Source organism: Phascolarctos cinereus, unplaced genomic scaffold (assembly GCF_003287225.1).
Source record: "Phascolarctos cinereus isolate Bilbo 61053 unplaced genomic scaffold, phaCin_HiC Scaffold_5;HRSCAF=322, whole genome shotgun sequence".
NCBI classification, from domain to species: domain Eukaryota; kingdom Metazoa; phylum Chordata; class Mammalia; order Diprotodontia; family Phascolarctidae; genus Phascolarctos; species Phascolarctos cinereus.
This window is the reverse complement of record NW_027555958.1, coordinates 9715901-9734817: the sequence shown is the minus strand read 5'-3', so window position 1 is coordinate 9734817 and position 18917 is coordinate 9715901. Positions and strand designations below refer to the sequence as shown.

General features: G+C 41.9%; 1 protein-coding gene across 2 annotated transcripts in view; it reads right to left on the bottom strand.

Annotated features, from left to right (window-relative positions):
* UBE2F (ubiquitin conjugating enzyme E2 F (putative)) overlaps positions 1 to 18917 on the bottom strand; it is a 123892-nt gene that overhangs the window by 83938 nt on the left and 21037 nt on the right. For both annotated transcript variants that reach the window (XM_020972128.2, XM_020972127.2), the window contains exon 2: positions 5681 to 5814. In XM_020972128.2, coding sequence (XP_020827787.1) covers positions 5681 to 5798 — 118 coding nt within the window. In that variant the 5' untranslated portion in view covers positions 5799 to 5814. The remainder of the gene's footprint in view (positions 1 to 5680; positions 5815 to 18917) is intronic.

Below are 18917 nucleotides of genomic sequence, written 5' to 3'. Positions count from 1 at the left end.
GCTTCTGAAACTGCTTCCTGTTGGCAAAGGGTGTAGAGCTGGCCCTGCCTGGAGGGAGTCCCAAAGAGGAGGTTGACTGGAACCAAGCACAGGCCTCATCCGGGGAACCATGAGGGGGACACTGGCTGTCTGCTGCCAACTGCAGGTGAACGGCCTGTAGTCTGGATGATGAAAGGCTACTCTTATCGAGTGGCCATGTAGTTTAGTGGCCACAGCTTGCTTTAGAGAGCTTGCTAGCCACCAACTCAAGACTGCACATACGAGATCTTGGGAGCCCATGTAGTTGACTCTACAGAACCTTGAGGCACTCTCACTCGACACTCAGCACAGAGGAGGCGCTTGCTGACTTTCAGGAAAGGTCACTCAATCAGGCTCATTCGTGTGGATCCAACACTTACTGGTAGAAGGCAGACTCAGACATTCTCGCTAACTCTGGGTACTTAAACATCAGTATGCAAACATCTCCTAAAATTGGTTTTAAACAGACTGTCACACTGTATCAATTTTGAGATTGCATCTCCCTATCTTGTCCAGACTGTAAAACCATGGCCACTCCAGGGCTTGATCCTACCACGCATTGGCATAGCCTTAAAAAGTAGAATTGTCCAAATGGAAAAGGAGCGACCAAAAGGTCATTGAAGAAAATAATCCCTCAAAAATTACAATGGAGCGAATGGAAGCTAACGACTTTATGAAAAATCAAGAAACAATGAAACAAAACTAAAAGAATGAAAAAATAGAAGACAATGTCAAATATCTCACTGGAAAAACAACTGACCTGGAAAATGATCCAGGAGAGATAAGCTTAAAATTATTGGATTACCTGAAAGCTATGATCAAAAAAAGAGCCTAGACATCATCTTTCAAGAAATTATCAAGGAAAACTGCCCTCATATTCTAGAACCAGAGGGCAAAACAGAAATTGAAAGAATCCACCAGTCACCTCCTGAAAGAGATCCCCAAAGGAAAATTCCTAGGAATGTTACAGCCGAATTCCAGAGTTCCCAGGTCAAGGAGAAAATATCACAAGCATCTAGAAAGAAACAATTCAAGTATCGTGGAATCAGGATAACATAAGATTTAGCAGCTTTTATATTAAGGGATTGGAGGGCTTGAAATACGATATTCTGGAGGTCAAAGGAAATAGGATTAAAACCAAGAATCACGTACCCAGCAAAACTGAGTATAATTCTTCAGGGGGAAAAAATGGACATTCAGTGAAATAGAAGACTTCAAGCATTCGTGATGAAAAGACTAGAGCTGAACAGAAAATCTGACTTTCAAATAAAAGACTCAAAGGAAATATGAAAAGGTAAACAGGAAAGAGAAATCATAAGAGACTTATTAAAGTTGAACTGTTTACATTTCTACATGAAAACATGATATTTGTAACTCATGAGACCTTTCTCAGTATTAGGGCAGTTGGAAGGAATATATATATTGATAGAGGGCACAGGGTGAGTTGAATATGAAGGGATTATAACTAAAAAGTAAAATTAATGGGTGAGAGAGGATTGTACTGGGAGAAGGACAAAGGGAGAGGTAGAATGGGGTAAATTATCTCACATAAAAGAGGCAAGAAAAAGCTTTTACAGTGGAGGGGAAGAGGGTGGAGGTGAGAGGTAATGAGTGAATCTTACTCTCATTGGATTTGGCTTAAGGAGGGAATAACATACACACTCAATTGGGTTTCGAAATCTATCTTACCCTACAGGAAAATAGGAGGAAAGGAGATGGGGGGGTGAGGAATGATAGAAGGGAGGGCAGATTGGGGGAGGAGGTAATCAGAAGCAAACACTTTTGAGAAGGGACAGGTCAAAGGAGTGAACAGAATAAACAGGGGGTGGGAGTGGGATAGGATGGAGGGAAATATAGTTAGTCTTTTACAACATGACTGTTATAGAAGTGTTTTGCATGACTACACATGTATAACCTACATTGAATTGCGTGCCTTCTCAGTGAGGGTGGGTTGAGAGGGAGGAAAGGCCAGAATTTGGAACTCAAAATCTTGTGGAAGTGAATGCTGAAAACTAAAAATCAATCAATCAATTAATTAATTAAAAAACAAAGAAACAAACAAGGAGGGCCCTCTGATGTCTGTGATGGGAAGAAAAGAGAAAGGACATAGGAGAAAAACTTCCAGGGAAATAGCATTATAGATTTGTAAACCCAGAGAAAGGGACTGAAGAATCATTTTAGGGATTGGATATGGAAAAACAGAACTAACCACAAAATTGAGAAAGTCTTGGAAATCTTGCTAGACTGAAAGAACCAAACCAAACCAAAATAAAACAAACAAAAAAACATGATTTTGGTGGCTAGAAGTTTAAATATACAATTTGTTTTTTGGTGAGCTACTTGTTACAAATGAGAGAAAAGTTCATTTTTCTCTGGGTCAGTGACAAAAATACACACAGGCCTCTATAAAGACAAAAGTCGGGCCAAGTGTGTGGAAGAAAAAAACCAAAAAACTATAAAGGAATGTATAGAATGGTTCCTATGAGACAAGTTCTGCCTTCACACATGACCTAGAGACTGGATATTTCCATATTGCAAAGTTTTACATTTTACTAACAGTCAAGAATACTCCAGAATTCAAAGGAAGAAACACTCTAAAATTATGCACTTCTGGGGCAAATGGAGCCCTTTCTAATGATATCTGATATCTGTTTTATACATGATGAGAGACACACAAATTATGAAATAAAAATGGCTAAGTTTATAAAAAAAAATTCAACAAATAAACTGTACTGGAACCAGAGCATCACCATGGACTAAACCACTGCTCACAGCTGTCTAGATATAACACTGATCCAGAAAAACATAACAACAACATTTTAAAATGGATGTTACCATATGAAATATGCAATTTCTAAGCTACATGAAAAGTAGCTAGAGTCCTAGCTATAGAGACCTAATGAAAGAAATCAGAACTACCCAAGAAGAAAAGGGAATACATTCACTGCTCCCCCTCCCCCAATCATGCTGCTGACTACTGGAGGTGTCCTGAAGATGACTTCAAGTAAGCCTTCAGGAGATATGCTTATACCTCGATACTTTTATTCAGTTACGAAGAACACTTGCTTTGTCCACCTATGCAATAATCCAGAGAACATTAACTTAAACAAAACAAAACAGCAGGATAGTGACTTGTCTCAGGACCATTTCCATTTAACTCCACAGAGGAAATGAGAAGCTGCTCATCAGAGCTACTGACAGCCAACGATGCTCACAGAGACGCACCATTCTTTACAAAACCCATGATTTCCTTTGGTCCCAACAACTGTCTGCATTGGGAGCAGACACTCTGGGCAGTTTTACTCCCATTTTGCTCAATGGCCAACGGCCAGCAAATGGCTGTCTGAGGTGGGTTCAGAGCCCAGGCCTCTCCCAGCTCTAGGTGCTCTGTCCACTAAACTTGCTGCCTTGAGGGGCAGGGAGGGAACAGGGAAGAAAAAGGGCCACTGGATGTACTACCCAGAGCTCAACTAGCATCTCCACTCTTACAAGGGAGAAATCGCACCCAACACTCAGAAATAATGCAGTTTTCTCCTGTCATCAGATAGTCCTCAGAACCTGTAATCACACGCGAGAAATGTGTGTCAATTTGGAAATCTATGCCAAAATGAACAGATCAATCAGATTCTTCTGCTCCCGGGTTATCCAGCAAGACCTCAAACACACATGCCAGACTCCTCCTTGCCTACATCTTGTCAAACCTTGACTCTCGCTGCACAGGGGCCCCCCACCTCTTTCCCTGGGAGCTACAGTCAAATCAACGCGAAGAACGTCTAGGGACAAACTCTTCACTTTGTGTGCGTTAGGGAGCCATGAGCAGACTCCCAGCATCCCAATCACTACACACTCCCTTCTCCTGGAGTGCCGTAATGGAGGGGCTCCATGAAGCACGAGTGCTCCCAGGGGCTGCTTTCCATCACCTATTCTACCTGTCTAAACCTGCTACAAAATTCTCTCTCGCTGCACAGAAGGATGCCAGCTCCAAACAGCATTCCGGAGTTCAGGTTTCACGACACCTAAGAGACTCGTCTATAGTAAAAGCAACAAGGTTTAGTCCACTGGCTTTCCAATAACTGAAGCTGTGAATTGTAGAGGGACCCTCAGAGAATCCCAGAGCTGGAAGGGACTACGCCCAACCTGTACCCTCTCTACAAAACCCTCAGGAGCTCATCATCCAGTCTGAGCTTGACCTCATGGGAGGAGGGGCCCAGGGCCTCCAGAAGCTCCCCACTGCACAGAGACAGGTGCCTGAGCTGCTTTGCTCTAGAAGGTGATCACAGTACTAGGAACCCAAATATCTCGAGTCTGTGGACAAAAGCTGTTCCATGTCTATTTCAATGTGGCTTCTCCCAAAGTCCAAGAATGCCCCTTACTTCCCACATGGCCGGGTCCAACAAATGCAAACATACTTTTTAATCAAACCAAATATAAAACACAAAGGTAAAACCACTGCCAGTTCCCAGTTGTCTGAGGGCAGGGTTTCTCTCATATATTTGTGTCCCACGGGCTCTAAATAGGCCTTCGTACTCAAAGAAGTTGCCTGAATGAATGCTGAAAATACACAACCTCTTTCAAAAGGAAAGGGTCTAGGGACTAACGTTCTGGATCAGTTCCACCATGAATACCTTCCACTGGCACAGACCCAATAGTAGTTCTAAGTGATTCTTCATGTTAACCTTCTAAGAAAACCTTATTTTGTTTGAGATGTTCCAGGTTTGTTCCTAAGAGCTTGAATGGACCTCAGAGTTCAATTGTCCAATCCCTTCATTTTACTGATGAGACCCAAGAGACAAAGGATTTTGACCGATAGCATGCAGGAAGTTAGAGAAGGAGGTAGAATTATAACCCAGGTCTCTTGACTCAGTCAGGCAACAAGCATTTATTAAGCACTTACCACGTGACAGGTACTCTGCGAAGCACTGGGGATACAAGCAAGTTTAAACAGAACAAGAAAAGTGAGTCCTTGCCCTCTAATGGAAGAAACCACATGGATGTGGACATGATGAAGAGCTTGAGGTTCTATCTGGCTCTGGAGGGAGCAGGGAGCCTCTGGAGCTCATCGAGCAGGGAGTGACATGCACAGACCTATCATTTAGGAAAGACAGCTGGAGCTGGGCGGCTCCTGCAGGCATCCAGCTGAGAAGTAGGCAGTGGCTGTGGGGGCAGAGAGAAAGGGCCATGGGCAAGACTCACACTTTCCCTACTACACCCCAGAGGGCACTACCTGTGGGTGGGAGCCAGGTGGCAGAGTGGAAGGAACCCTAGATCTAGAATCACAAGACCCAGCTTCCAATCTGGATCTGCCGCTTACCAGCTGGCATGGCCTTAGGCAAGTCACTGCCCTTTCTAGGTCTCAGTTTTCCTCATCTGTAAAATGAGGGGGTTAGACTTGATGGGCTCAGGCCCCTCCCAGCTTTAACGGCTGACTGTGACACTTAACATGGGGAAGATTTTTCTCGGTAATTGATGCCCGGGCATCATGCCTGTTCCCTCCTCTAATGCAGGCAGCGCTTTGGGGTGATCTCCCAGGTCCCTGATGCCTGCAGAGCCTGGACTAGGGAGTGGTGGTGCTTTGAACAGACGCTCTCAAACAAGCCGCTTCGTTCAGCTCAGGCTGCTCTGACTTTCTTTCGATGAGCTCCAGTGTGTTCTGACTGATTACCTTTAACAAGCAGTTTGTCCCTCACAGACACTCTCCGCGTGGAGTCCGAGACCGCGCTAGATGGACGGGATCCTTTAACGCCCTCATCCCTCTTCAATTTGCTCGCCAATGTGAGCATTACTGCTACCTTTATCCTGGAACAGAGAGAGGAAGAGAAGCAAGGTGAATTACCTTTAGGTCAAGCATAAAAGATTTACACGTTTCCTGTCACGGCGGGAGTGGTGAGCCTCATTTACAGAAAGCCCAAGGAGAGCCCCAGTGGTAAAATTCCTGTTTAAGTATAATGCAGCCTCAGGAGACCCACACTAACTACCATGCATCCTAGAAGAACTCCTGGAAGGAGGATGGGCTCGTGGCTGTCAGAAAGGAGACATTATAGAAAGCCTGCCCAGGAAACACAAAGGTCTCTACCACTGCCTCCTACCACCATCATCCATGAGGATCCTCCTGTCAGGGGCTCCCTTCCTCTCAATATCTTTCTGCCAAATGTGCCCCCTATAAAGTATCTACTTCAAGCGACTACACCCAAAGCAACCTCTCCCAACAGGAACAGAGAGAGCCACCCAGGGGCAACTGAAGCCCTATCTGCCATGTAAGGACCTACCACATATAAGCACAGCACACCTGGTAGAAACTCTAGCTTTCACCCATGTGCTGACACAGAGCTCTGAAGAGTTGCCAGGTACACATGGAAAGACAAATTTCAATTAAGGGAATCAGCAGAGTTAACACCCATTTCCTCTGGCTAAAATCAGCGAGGGCCCATTTCTATGTATATTGCTGCTGGCCACCTGGATGGTACTGAGAAGCCATCCCCAGAAGGTCAAAGTGGTGGACAGAGTAGCCAGGTATAGGGAGGAAAGGAGACTGCAGCAGGAAGCCAAGGCTGCAGCCCTGGCCCGGCTGGGCCCATTGTCAACATTATCAGGCCGAGGCTCCACAGAAGGCTTTTCACCTGAACAGGAAACTTAAAATGCTTTTATAAAAAAATCCCATCTAGGCCCTCTTGAAGAATCACTGCCCATTGAAGGAAAAAAGCTAAGGACAAGTCACAGGCTTTTCAGACATGATGTTTCTCAAAATTTAAAGTATAACGAAGTACATTTAATACAGTCTATCCTGTCTTAATATGAAATGACAACCAGGAGGGGAATTTTGTGTTTTAAAGTCCAAGTTCCCTTTGGCTGGAGGGGAACTTCTTTCTCCTCATCATACCTTTAGTCAGAGGCAGGAAGAAGACACTTTATGAGTCAAGTGGAATGTGTGACAGCTTTTACCTTGGCCACCTCCTTCCACCCCCTGCCCCCCCATCATCCTAGCAGCCCACTCCCCAAGGCTCTGGACAGCCGAGCACATCTGGAACCACATGTGTGGCAGGCAGCTCAATGTTTACGCCCACATTTATATTTCCTTTAAAATCTGATCATATTCCTAACCACTGTATATCTGTGGACAGATCTCTCAGAATCAGTCACATTGGTTATTTTTTACTCTCTTCCCACCCACATGTATCCCATCGGCTATTCTGCTGCTGTCACCCCACTTCAGGCTCTCATATCTCTCGTGGACTATTAGAAGGACTCCTCTGTATCTCCCCCAATCCATCTTGCAGGTCACTCTATGAAGTCAGGGCTCTGATCACGTCATTCATCCTGCTCTAAGACTCTCACCTTGAGCCAGCTTAGGACTAGACTAGAAGTGAACCCAATGCAACAGACATTCATTAAACACCTGCTTTGGGAAGCCTTCTACACCAGATAATGGAGGGCAGGGACACCACGTTTAGATAAGGCCCTAGTTCACCTTAGGAGAGAAGAGAGCCAACAGGATACATTATCTTGGTGCTTCAGAGACTTAGAAAATGCAGCATCATATGAGGTCCAAAGGAAAGATGGCTGTTTATAGACTCAGGGAATCTGGGAAATCTTCCCAGAGAAGATGGCACTGAAGTGAGATCCATTAAAGGATCGGCAGAATAGAGGGCCTGAAGAACTCTGCACAGAGGTTCTCAATACTACAGAGGAGGCACCAATAAAAAACATCCTAGAGAAAAAGAACAAAAAAGCAAAATGGCGGTCTGATGAGGCTTTACAAATAGCTGAAGAAAGAAGGAAACCAAAAGGGAAAGGAGAAAGGGAAAAATACACCTAACCGAATGCAGAATTCCAGGGAATAGCAGGAAGAGAAAAAAGGGTTTTATTAAATGAGTAATACAAAAAAAAAAGAAAACAACAAAGTGGGAAAGAGAAGATCTCTTTGAGAAAATAAGAGTTATCAAGGAAAAGTTTCACGCAAAAATGGGCATGTGAAAAGACAAAAATGGTAAGGACTTCACCGAAGTAGAAGAGGGTAAGAAGAGGTGGCAAGAATACACAAAAGAGCCATACAACAACAATTTTAACATCACTGACAACCACACTGATGCAGTTACTAATCAAGAGCCAGGATCCCACAGAATGAAGTCAAGTGGGCCTCAGGAAGCACTGCTAACAATAAGGCTGGTGGTGATGACGGAATGCCAGCCGAGCTATTTAAAACCCTAAAAAGATAATGCTGTTAAAGTGCTGCACTTAATGTGCCAGCAATTTGGAAAACTCACAGTGGCCACTGGAATGGAAAAGATCTTTGACATTCCAATCCTGAAGAAGGGCAATGCCAAGGAATGTTCAAATTACTGAACAATTCTACTCTTTCTTTTTTTTTGGTGAGGCAATCAGGGTTAAGTGACTTGCCCAGAGTCACACAGCTAGTGAGTGTTATGTGTCTGAGGCCAGATTTGAACACAGGTCCTCCTGAATCCAGGGCTGGTGCTCTATTCACTGCACCACCTAGCTGCCCCAATTCCACTCATTTCACCTGCCCAAAAGGTTTAAGCTTAAGATTCTGCAAGCTAGGCGTCAACTGGTTTTCCAAGAGGCAGAGGAACTACAGACCAAATTGCCAACATTCACTGATTATGGAGAGAGCAAGGGGGTTCTAGAAAAACATCTACTTCTGCTTCATTGACTACACTAAAGCCTCTGACTGTGTGGATCACAACAAAATGTGGCAAGTGCTCAGACATGGGAGGACCAAATCATCTTACTTGTCTCCTGAGAAAACTGTATGTGGGTCAAGAAATAACAGTGAGAACTGAGCATGGAACAACTGATTGGTTTAAGTTTGGAAAAAGAGTACAAGGATGTATCATGACACCTTATTTAACTTACATGCAGAATACATCATGCAAAATGCCAGGCTGGACAAATCAAAAGCTGGAATCCAGGCTGCCGAGAGAAATATCAGCCATCTCAGACATGCAGATGGTGCCACTCTGATGGCAGAAAGTGAAGAGGGCGAAAGAGGAGAGTGCAAAAGCTGGCTTGAAGCTTAACATCAAAAAAAAAAAAAAGACCAAGATCTTGGCAATTGTCCCGTCATTTCCTGGCAAAAGAGGGAGAAGAAAGGGAAGAAGTGTCAGGTCTCAGAGATCACTGCAGATGATGACTGCAGCCATGAGATTAAAAGACGGTTGTTCCCTGGAAGAAAAGCTTTGGCAAATCTGGACAGCAGACTAAAAAGCAGAGATGTCACCTTGTCAATAAAGGTCTGCACGGTCAAAGCTATGAGTTTTTCCAGTAGCAATGTATGGCTGTGACAGCTGGACTACAAGGAAATCTGAGCACTGCAGAATCAGTGCTTCCAAACTGTGATGCTGAAGGCTTTGAGAGTCTCTTGGACAGCAAGGAGATCAAATCAATCAATGCTTAAAAGAAATTAATTCAGACTATTCATTGTACGGCCAAATACTGAAGCTGAAGCTAAAATACTTTGGCCACGTAACGAAAAGGCAGGACTCGTTGGAGAAGACACTGACGTTGGAAAAGATTGAAAGCAAAAGGAGAAGAGGATGGCAGAGGATGAGAGAGACAGATGGTGTCATGGAAGCAACAAAAATGAGCTTGGACAGACTTGGAGAGATGGGGGGGGAGGGACAGAGAAGGGATAGGTGTGCTATGGTCCATGAGGTCACAAAGAGTCTGACACAACTGAAGAACGAGGAATCCAGGAGACAGAAAGGAATTAAGGGAGCATTTCAAGTACAAGGAATAGCATGAACAAAGGTAAAAGAGCGCAATGGTGTCAAACACATTCAAAGGGCACTAAATAGGCCAGAAACCATATAAGATAAAGCTAGCAAGGTAGACTGGCACAGACTGCAGGTCTTAGAATGCCAGGCAGAGAGTGACTTTAATCACTAGGCAACAGAAAGCCATAGAAGATATTTTTTAAAAGAATGTCATCAGAAGAATTAGGGGGTAGGGTTGAGAAGAGGCTATTCTGATAGTCTAGGTAGATGGTAATAAGTGCCTGGCAGGGGTCAGGGGGGAGTAGGAACAGAAAGGGACAGATGGAAGAAATGTCACAGAGGTAGTAGTTTACAGAACATTTTATTTTATTTTATTTTTTATTAAGGGATTTGTTCTGTGAAATTTGGATTCAGCCAAAGGGCTGCACTTGAGGACCTAGAGGGCCACATGTGGCCTCAAGGCTGCAGGTTCCCCACCTCTGTTTAGGGGATATATGAGACTATGACTCTGTCTGACTAAGTCTGTCCCACCTCCACTGAAGAAGCATGGGATTATGGATCTATCTTCTCTCTAACTTTCATGGCCTGAGAGGAATGTATAAGATCACAACATGGAAATGAATGGCTTCTCTGTCATTCTGATGTCACTTTGCCTAGAAAAGGGCTTGTGAGACTTCTAACAGGGTTCAGGGGTTCTCTGAGGCCCAAACCTATGCTTGAGCAGAATACTAAAACCTAGATTTTTACCTCCACATTTCTGTATTGTGATGAATATATATCTGACAGCAGCTACTGACCACATGAACTCAGAGAGGAGATATTTCTTTCACAATAATGTGGTGACCCAGACGACATAGGCCATAAGGTTGGAAAGCCTGGAGCTTTCACTTCAGAAGTCCTCCGGGGCACACAAAGGTATGTTTACTTGCAGAATTTTGAAGGGGAAAAACTCGGCCAGGCCATAAAGACCACTACCTCTCCACCCTCAAAAAAAATTCCCAGAAAGGGAGACAAATTGTCTTCTATTTGTGTCCTGTGTATTTTTATGTGTTCTTCTGTATTTTGTTTTTTGTCTCTTGTATTTGAATAACCAGTCTACTTAAACTTAGTTTGGCAGGCACTCAGATGTTCTGACGAGTGATGTGATTCAGGCGTCCAAAGCAAGGGCTAGCTGGACTGAGAAACTCTGGGTTTAAACAGACAGGACAAGGCATTCCTCTCCAAACTTTGTGCGCTGTTTGCCTTAATACTTTGTGGCAAAAACAAAACTCCTTTTTTAAAAAAAAACAACCCAAACTTCATTTTTATGCAGGCACATAAGCAAGACACTTGTCTACGTGCTGTGGCCATCGTCTCTGGTTCGTGGTTCCGACCGTTAGTCAAGCGTCCTGGTTCAGTGGCCATGGTCTGGTATAAAACACTGCCATGGGTCAGTCAGAGAGCCCCTTTCCAGCCTGGTTCTGGTTCTGATCCAACGATGGTAGGGTCACAGGCTAAGCGATCCCGGTAAGATGCCTATTTGGCATATATCTCAGTATCATATTGAGCATAGGTCAGAAATCATCTGAGTTCATTCTTTCTGTTTACTGTCTCAGTTATCCATTTTACAACGCTGTTCCCGCCACCCATAACAAAATTTTGGACTGACAATTTATTTCAAACAGTTCAGTAAATTAGTCAAAATTTTTATTCCACAAAGTATGAGATCTAGTCATCCCAGTTCTTCTAAAGACATTCCCATGGGTTGTCTCCTGGCTAACTGGGAAAAGGATTCCTTTCAAGGAATCCAAATTAGCTAAAGTCAAGTTTAAAAATCTCTGTGAAAATGTTTGGACAGGATTATTTCAGGGGATAAATACCCTTACCTAACCCCCCGAAACATCCTTTGATTTTAACACTGAACTTGGATTTAGATTGGTTATAGAAAATCAATACCTTTTCCAAATGGCTTATAGGTCCATTTGGGCAGAACTAAGAATACAAAATTCTGCCCTCCATTTGAAAAAGAGGCTGCCCAACACTTGGCTCTGACACCCATCCCTATAGATGTGTCTATGGCCTTTGATAATCTGAAGTCCTACCTTCTTGTGCAAGTGAGGAGCTAGGGTCCTGACCCCACTCTCAGCATAAAACACCTCCCTTAGTCTTCCCAGGAAAAGAGGTGGGAGAGGAAGAAACTGGAACAAGCAAAGGGAGCTTAGAATAGTGGGGAAGACTATCCTCACGCCACTCACTTGGTGTCCACCTGTATCCCAGAAGATGGTAATTCCTAAAATTAAGATGCTGCCTGAGTTTAAGTTAATTATAATAAATTTTTACACCTAGAACAGCTTTCCTTGCTATCTGGGCTATCTTTCAGTTCTGATGCTCAACTCTCCTTCCCAATATGCAGGTAATTATTACCAGTGACTAGCCTTTCAGTGGGAGATAAGAAGAAACTGCAAGATCTCTTCTCATCCTTAACCCTCATCAGATGGAGGGTGGAGATGAGGACAATCAAGAGAAAAGGAGAATTTATGGCATTGTAAAGTAACTGGGGACGACATCTGTAACTGAAAGGTCATCCCTTTACTGTAAATTTCTAAATTACAGTTTGAGTATTCTTGTAAATGCTGGAATATCTTAGTGGATATTTGGTTTGCAGCTTCCTAAAACCAAGATTCATGCAATCAACAGTGAAGATTTCTTTTTTCAATCACTCTTTCCCTTGGAGGTGATAGATTCATTCTTTTAGTAGGTGATTTCACCACCTGGAGAATGCTAAGAAAAAATGGTTTACAGCCTGCAGCCTGTGGGCCTCATCAAATGATAGCATACGTCTATATTTTCTTCTGCGAACTGTTAACAGAATTTAAATTAGAGGCAAAGTAGAGAAAATAAATTGAACTGGACTACTCCACTTGAAATGTAAACAGTAAAAAAAACTCACAGAGGAAAGATGTAGTGGAGCGTCAGACTTGGATGAGATGTAGCTAAGGAAAGGAAGTTCCAGGTCAGATGAAGGGCTGAAGCAGAGGGTAGGAAGAAAGGGGCAAAAGTCTGCAAGGCTTTAGTCAAAGTCCACTGGAAGAGAAGAGAGGTTTGAGCAAGTAGAGATTAAAGGAGAATAGGTGGAAAGTAAAAGAAAGCTGGCCACCACCTGCACTGTGAATGGAGAATTTGAAAGTCAAGGGTTTGGAGTTTTAGAAAGAGAGGACTGAGGAGTTTTGTGTTTTTTTTAATCTCACTGAGATAAGAAAGGTGAGAGATTTCTTGGAGAAATGCCTGGTAGTAATTTGAGACTGACAACATTCTATCAAGTTATAACATTTACCAAATGGAAACTACAGTAATTAATTTGCAACACAGAATGATTTGAATATAGCATACCAAAAACTCTGTCCTTGAAGGACCATTAAAAGGGTTCACTTTCAATCTTTATGTGGGGGTTACAGTCATAATATCATTATGTTTACAATTTCCATATTTTTAGAGAGCCTCCTGGGACTCCAGAAAGAGGTAGATGAGGATATAAGACTGCCACTATAAATCTTCGAACAGAGTACTGAAAATAGTGGGCCACAACATTTAAGGTGCTGGCAGCTAACGGCCCTTGGGAAAATTTCCATTTTGAATATGATTTATGATTGTAAATCCAGATTTGATTTGATTTTGCCCTAAAACTAAATTATGTGTCTAATTTAAAGTAAGGTGTATTCTCCTATTTGAAGAATTGTGATGTTTGACATTCTATAGGTAGATTACACCTTATGCAAAATACACTTGAGATTTGGCATTAAAGCAAAATGCTTAGAAATTTCATCAATGAGAATTAAAAGTGTAATTACTCTATACTGGTTTCTGAATATGATTAGTATAGAATACCAGATTGATAGATGAAGTGACTTTCTAGGTAAGATAGTCTGGAAATGCATTCAAATGAACTGATGTTATTTGGCTGGCAATGACTTTTGTTTTATATTTTAAAATTCTATAATATCATTTATGCTATTGTTAGGCTTCTAATTTAATTTCTGGGAAATCATTGTATAAGAAATGCTGTGAATTTGAAAAATTATATCTAAAGAGTGATGTAATTGTATCCTTAGGCAATTACCTTCTCTTTAATCTGGATGCTGTTATGAATGGAGTTGTAAAAGAATGTGGTCACAATACTGAAAAACTGTTAAGTGCTCAACTGGGCATATTTTGCTTTAAAATGGATAATAATACTGACTTGCTGACTGAGAAAAGGACCACAGATTTTTTTGTTCTTATCGGTGAAGTTCTTTGGGGACGTTCCAGGTTCCTTAGGACCTTCTATTTGGGCAAGGTCACGAAATCTTAACAGCCTTGCTGATAGCATGTTGTAGAATTCTCAAGCAATGGTTTAGTGGTTTAGTGAGAAACTAGGACCTGTCACAGCTGAAGTAAAAAGACTACAAGTTTATTTCATAATTTTTAAGAAAATCTGATTGGCTATTGTTTATGAAAATTATAAAATTAAACCTGGAGCATGTATTAAAGTTACACCCTAGGGGCAGCTAGGTGGCACAGTGGATAGAGCTCTGGCCTTGCAGTCAGTAGGACCTGAGTTCAAATCTGGCCTCAGACACTTGACACTTACTAGCTGTGTGACCCTGGGAAAGTCACTTAACCGCGATTGCCTCACCCAAAAGCAAAAAAAAAAAAGTACACCTTTAAGCCAACTTAGTCTCAACACACCCAAGATTTAAAGATTTTATTTTTGCCTTTGGGGTTTTAACATATGCAATGCCTTAAGATACAGATATCTGTCAGCTTGGAAGCTTATAGTTACCATTGTTTTTCTGGGTTTTGACTGTGACACTGCAGAAAGTGATTATTTTCTTAATTTCTAATGACTTATTTCTGCTCTAGGATGGATTTAAACTAGAAAGAATGAACCAGATAAGGCCTTGTATGTGACTGATTGTTAACTATTATGGCAATAATATGAGAAAAACAGTAACTATACCTAGCCCTAAGCTGTGATTGTTAACGCTTGCTATTTGGGGAAAACATTCTTGGGACTATATTTTCATATTGTTCTGAGTCTTGATTTCAGGTATGACGGTCTTAATTATCATTGTGTCAATAACCCACCGTTCAAGGAAAATGCCACATGCTCCTCAAAGAAAGTATGAACTGCTACAGGTGAATGTCTGTGCCTAGGAAGGTTGACGGTACAATTGTGCGCAGGGAATGGTTGAATCCTCCTGACTCAGTTTTCCCAGCATGCTATTTCCTTTCTGAACAGGAAAATTTCCCACCTGGTAAGTCCTGGGCCTGAATGATACCCTGCAAATAATGTGGAACTTTGATTTATGACTGGCTGTTCCAAAATAAAGGTTAATCTACGACTCTTCCCAGGAATCAAGCAGAGCTAAGGAAGTTTTATCCTATTATGCTTATGTCAGGTTGGTCGGTGCCTTTGAAGGGACAGTCTTGACATTGTTATAACCACGTCCCTCCATCTTCCTCTCATAGCAAACTCCTACAACTAAGGGAGGTGAACTATAAATGTGTGTTTGTTTTTTTAATGTGAGGATGCGACTATGAAAGACCTTAATGTTTTTAATCTTATTATTCTGAATTTATGGTCATTATTTGTTTCAATTTCCTGACCTAAACAACTAGGTGAATATGTCCTTAGGCTTGTCATCCTCTTGTTAATGATTATGCATTTATATGTAGAATCAGGTCTGCACAGTGTTACCTCTTTTCTGGATGATGTGAGAATCTATCTATCTACCTATCTATCTATGTCTATGGACAGAGACAGCCATATATATTCTCAAAGTGGGGGTAGTTTTCAAAGATATGTAATAAAGATGTGAAAGTTTTAAGTTTTAATGGATTAGTAAATTTCGCCTTGAGAAAACCAACCAGATGACACTGTTTCTCTAAGAACTAGCAGGTATATATAATAAATATGTATGTGTTCTATATGTATATGATTGACTTTCAAATATTTCTATAAGTAAACATGATATTCCTGCATGTTATATTTTTATAATTTTTTTCTTTTTCTATCCTGAAGGTAATTAAGAACAAGACTGAAAAAAGCAGAACAAGTTCTTTAGGTTCAACTGAATATACAGAGATGAATTTTTTTTCTTTTATTTTTCTGGGATACACAGACTTTGAATAATCAAAGTTTTAGTAATAAGTTCTCAAAATTGGATTAAGGATTTTACATATGAAATTATATTAGTGATTCCACAGACATTTTAAAATCAGGTTTCTTGTCCTGTTTGAAGTCTCTGATAATACTGAGAGACAGAAGAGCGCATTGTCCAAGCCAGGCCCTCATGGATGCTCTTTAAGATTCCTCCTTCAGCCTGTAGATAGAATTATCTATAGAAGGTACAGGGTTTGGGTAAAGACAGAAGAGCAAGCACTAGAATGTCAGGGAACTGTGGGCTTCTCTCTGCTGTTCCGCTTACGATTCTGCTTTGTCAGTAAGGTCAGCGCCGTGATATCTGAACTGCATTCCACCACATAAACTAGTTAACCTTGGGAACCTCTGCAGATGACCTGGAGCCAGAGAAGCAGATCTACTGTGAGGAACACCTCTCCAGAAAAGCCTTGGGAACAAGGCCGAATACCAACTCTCCAAGGGTTTCCAAGGACCAGACGATGACATGGGACAGCTAAGCTGCGAGATGAGATAAGCTGATTAAATGGCTATATGGACAGGGTTACCAGGAATGAGCTGGATCAAGGAGAGACTTAGTTTTTCTGTTCTGACAAGCAGTTATATTACTCTTGGTCTACTGTTGTATCCAATGTGTTCTAATGTTTCTAATATTCATTCATTCAATATGTCTACCTGTAGCAAAGAAGGCATAAGTCCCTTTGAAAACAGACCCTGGAGAGACACTGATTTTTACAAGAGAATGATCAAAGAGAGATAATGCAGACCTTTCTATGAACAAAATGGCAGACTGGTAGGGGACTTTTTTTTATTTCCTCTTATTATTTAGGACTCATGGTCACTTCTCTTGCAAATTTTGGTTTGTCTTCCTATTAACCTCAGCTGACCAAAACCTGCCCTAGGGGATGTGAAAATGTACTTCAATCCTCAAACATTCCTTAGATAAGAAGTCAGAGGAAGACCCTCAACTGTCCTCTTACTCAGTCAGCTACTTCTGAATCCTCTGAGTGTAACCTCAGAGATTAGTTTACCTGTGGAGTTTGTTGGACAAGGTTTGACTCCTTAGGGGATGTATGAGATTGAGACTCTTTCTGACTAAATTCAGTTCCACTTTCATGACACTGGAGGAAGTGTGGGATTATGGACCTATCTTCTCTTTAACTTTCCTGGCCTGAGAGGAATGTACAAGATCACAACATGTAAATGAATGACTTCTCTGTCACTCTGATGTCACTTTGCCTAGAAGAGGGCTTGTGAGACTCCTAATAGGGGTTCAGGGGTTCTCTGAGGCCTGAACCTATGCTCGAGCAGAATACTAAAAGGCTCAGTTTCTACCTTCATATTTCTGCATTGTGGTGAATACATATTCGGCAGCAGCTACCCCCGACATGAACTCAGGGAGGAGCTATTTCTCCCCAACACAATCAGCCAATCAACAAGCAAGGACAAGGCTGGTGAAGGAGGCATCGGGCCCAGGCAAGCAGAGCTCCCGGCCACAAGTATACTGTTAGGTCCCCAGGGTAAGGCAGACAGGCAGGTCTGTAGTCAGGACAACCTCATTTCAAGTCCGCACTCTTTACAGATCCTGGCAGGTATATCCTAGGCAAGTGATTGGCCCTTTGCAGTGGACCAGGCATTTCTAGAAGGTTGTAAGAAGCAGAAGAGCTGGAGGGGAGCATCAGCTGAGGGAATTTCCTCATCACGAGCACTTCATATACTGACAAAGTCAAAGACCTGGACCAAAAGCACCCCAAGAACTTCTGCTCAATTCTTCCTATCCCTGGCCAAAGTGCAATCCATGACCCAGAAGACAGTCTAATCACCCCCTTGGGCATTTCATTTCAAACCACAATCAGCCTCCTGGCAATCCAGACCACCCCACAGCCTCCTCTCACCCCATCACATCCTCTTGTCATTGGGACTCTTCTTAAGTCAAACCCTGCAATCTATAACCAGACTCTTCCATCCCACTTCCATTTCCCTTTCCTACAGTCCTGTGCCTGAAGTCATCAAAACACGACTTCAAATCTGACCTCAAACAGCCATGTGACCCTGGGCAAGTCACTGAACCTCTGTTTTCCTCAATTTTGTCATCTGTAAAATGAGGATAATACTAGCACCTCCCTCACAAGGTTGGTGATCAAACGAGATGATAAATTACAAATTAAATTATAAATACATTTTCAAGAGCTGAGCACAGGTCTGGAACACAGAAGGTTCTATATAAATGTTAGCTATGATTATTACTGTTGTGACTCCTGACCCCCATCCTTCTCCAAGCCAAACTACCTTCTGGAGAAGACTGTTCATTCAATCTGACTTCTTCTCCATCTTAATTCCTTCACAAATCTCCTACAAATGGGAACCCACAATGAACTCTGAAATGAGAATTCTTGCCATCCACATACTTCTACCTACCAACTATCCTGCCCTTTATTTCAAGTCCAAATTCAGCATATTTTAAAAATAAAAACTTACAATTCAAACAATCTAAAAAACAACCAACAAAATCTTAAGTATTTAACATGTTTGTGTAGTATTTGTAAACAAATATAATCTGGTTGTCTCTTTTCTGTGTCTAAAGTCCCTGGAGGGTCAGGAATAAATCTCTGTACATTGTTAAGTCAACTTCTCATTTATAACCACTGTTGCATCTATCAGCGTGCACACATCATAAACAGGAAACCCACAGTGGGCAAGGTAGGTTTTAAGTCACAACCATGAAGATACAAAAAACATCTACTCTTTTTTCTCCTATTCACAGAAAACTATTTATGTAGAAGGTTATTCCCTTTTTCTTCAATGACTCTACAGCTATTAGAGACGTAAGATGTAAGAAGGGGAGTTCTTAGTTACTTCAAGACAAATGACATCTCTTTATTAAAAACCTAAAATCAACTTCAAGCTGATAAAAGAATACTAAAGTATCCTAAGGAGAACAGAGTCCCCAGAATATCAGGATGTCAGTAAGATTATACAGACTTTCCAAGACATAAGAGTTAGATGGGAAG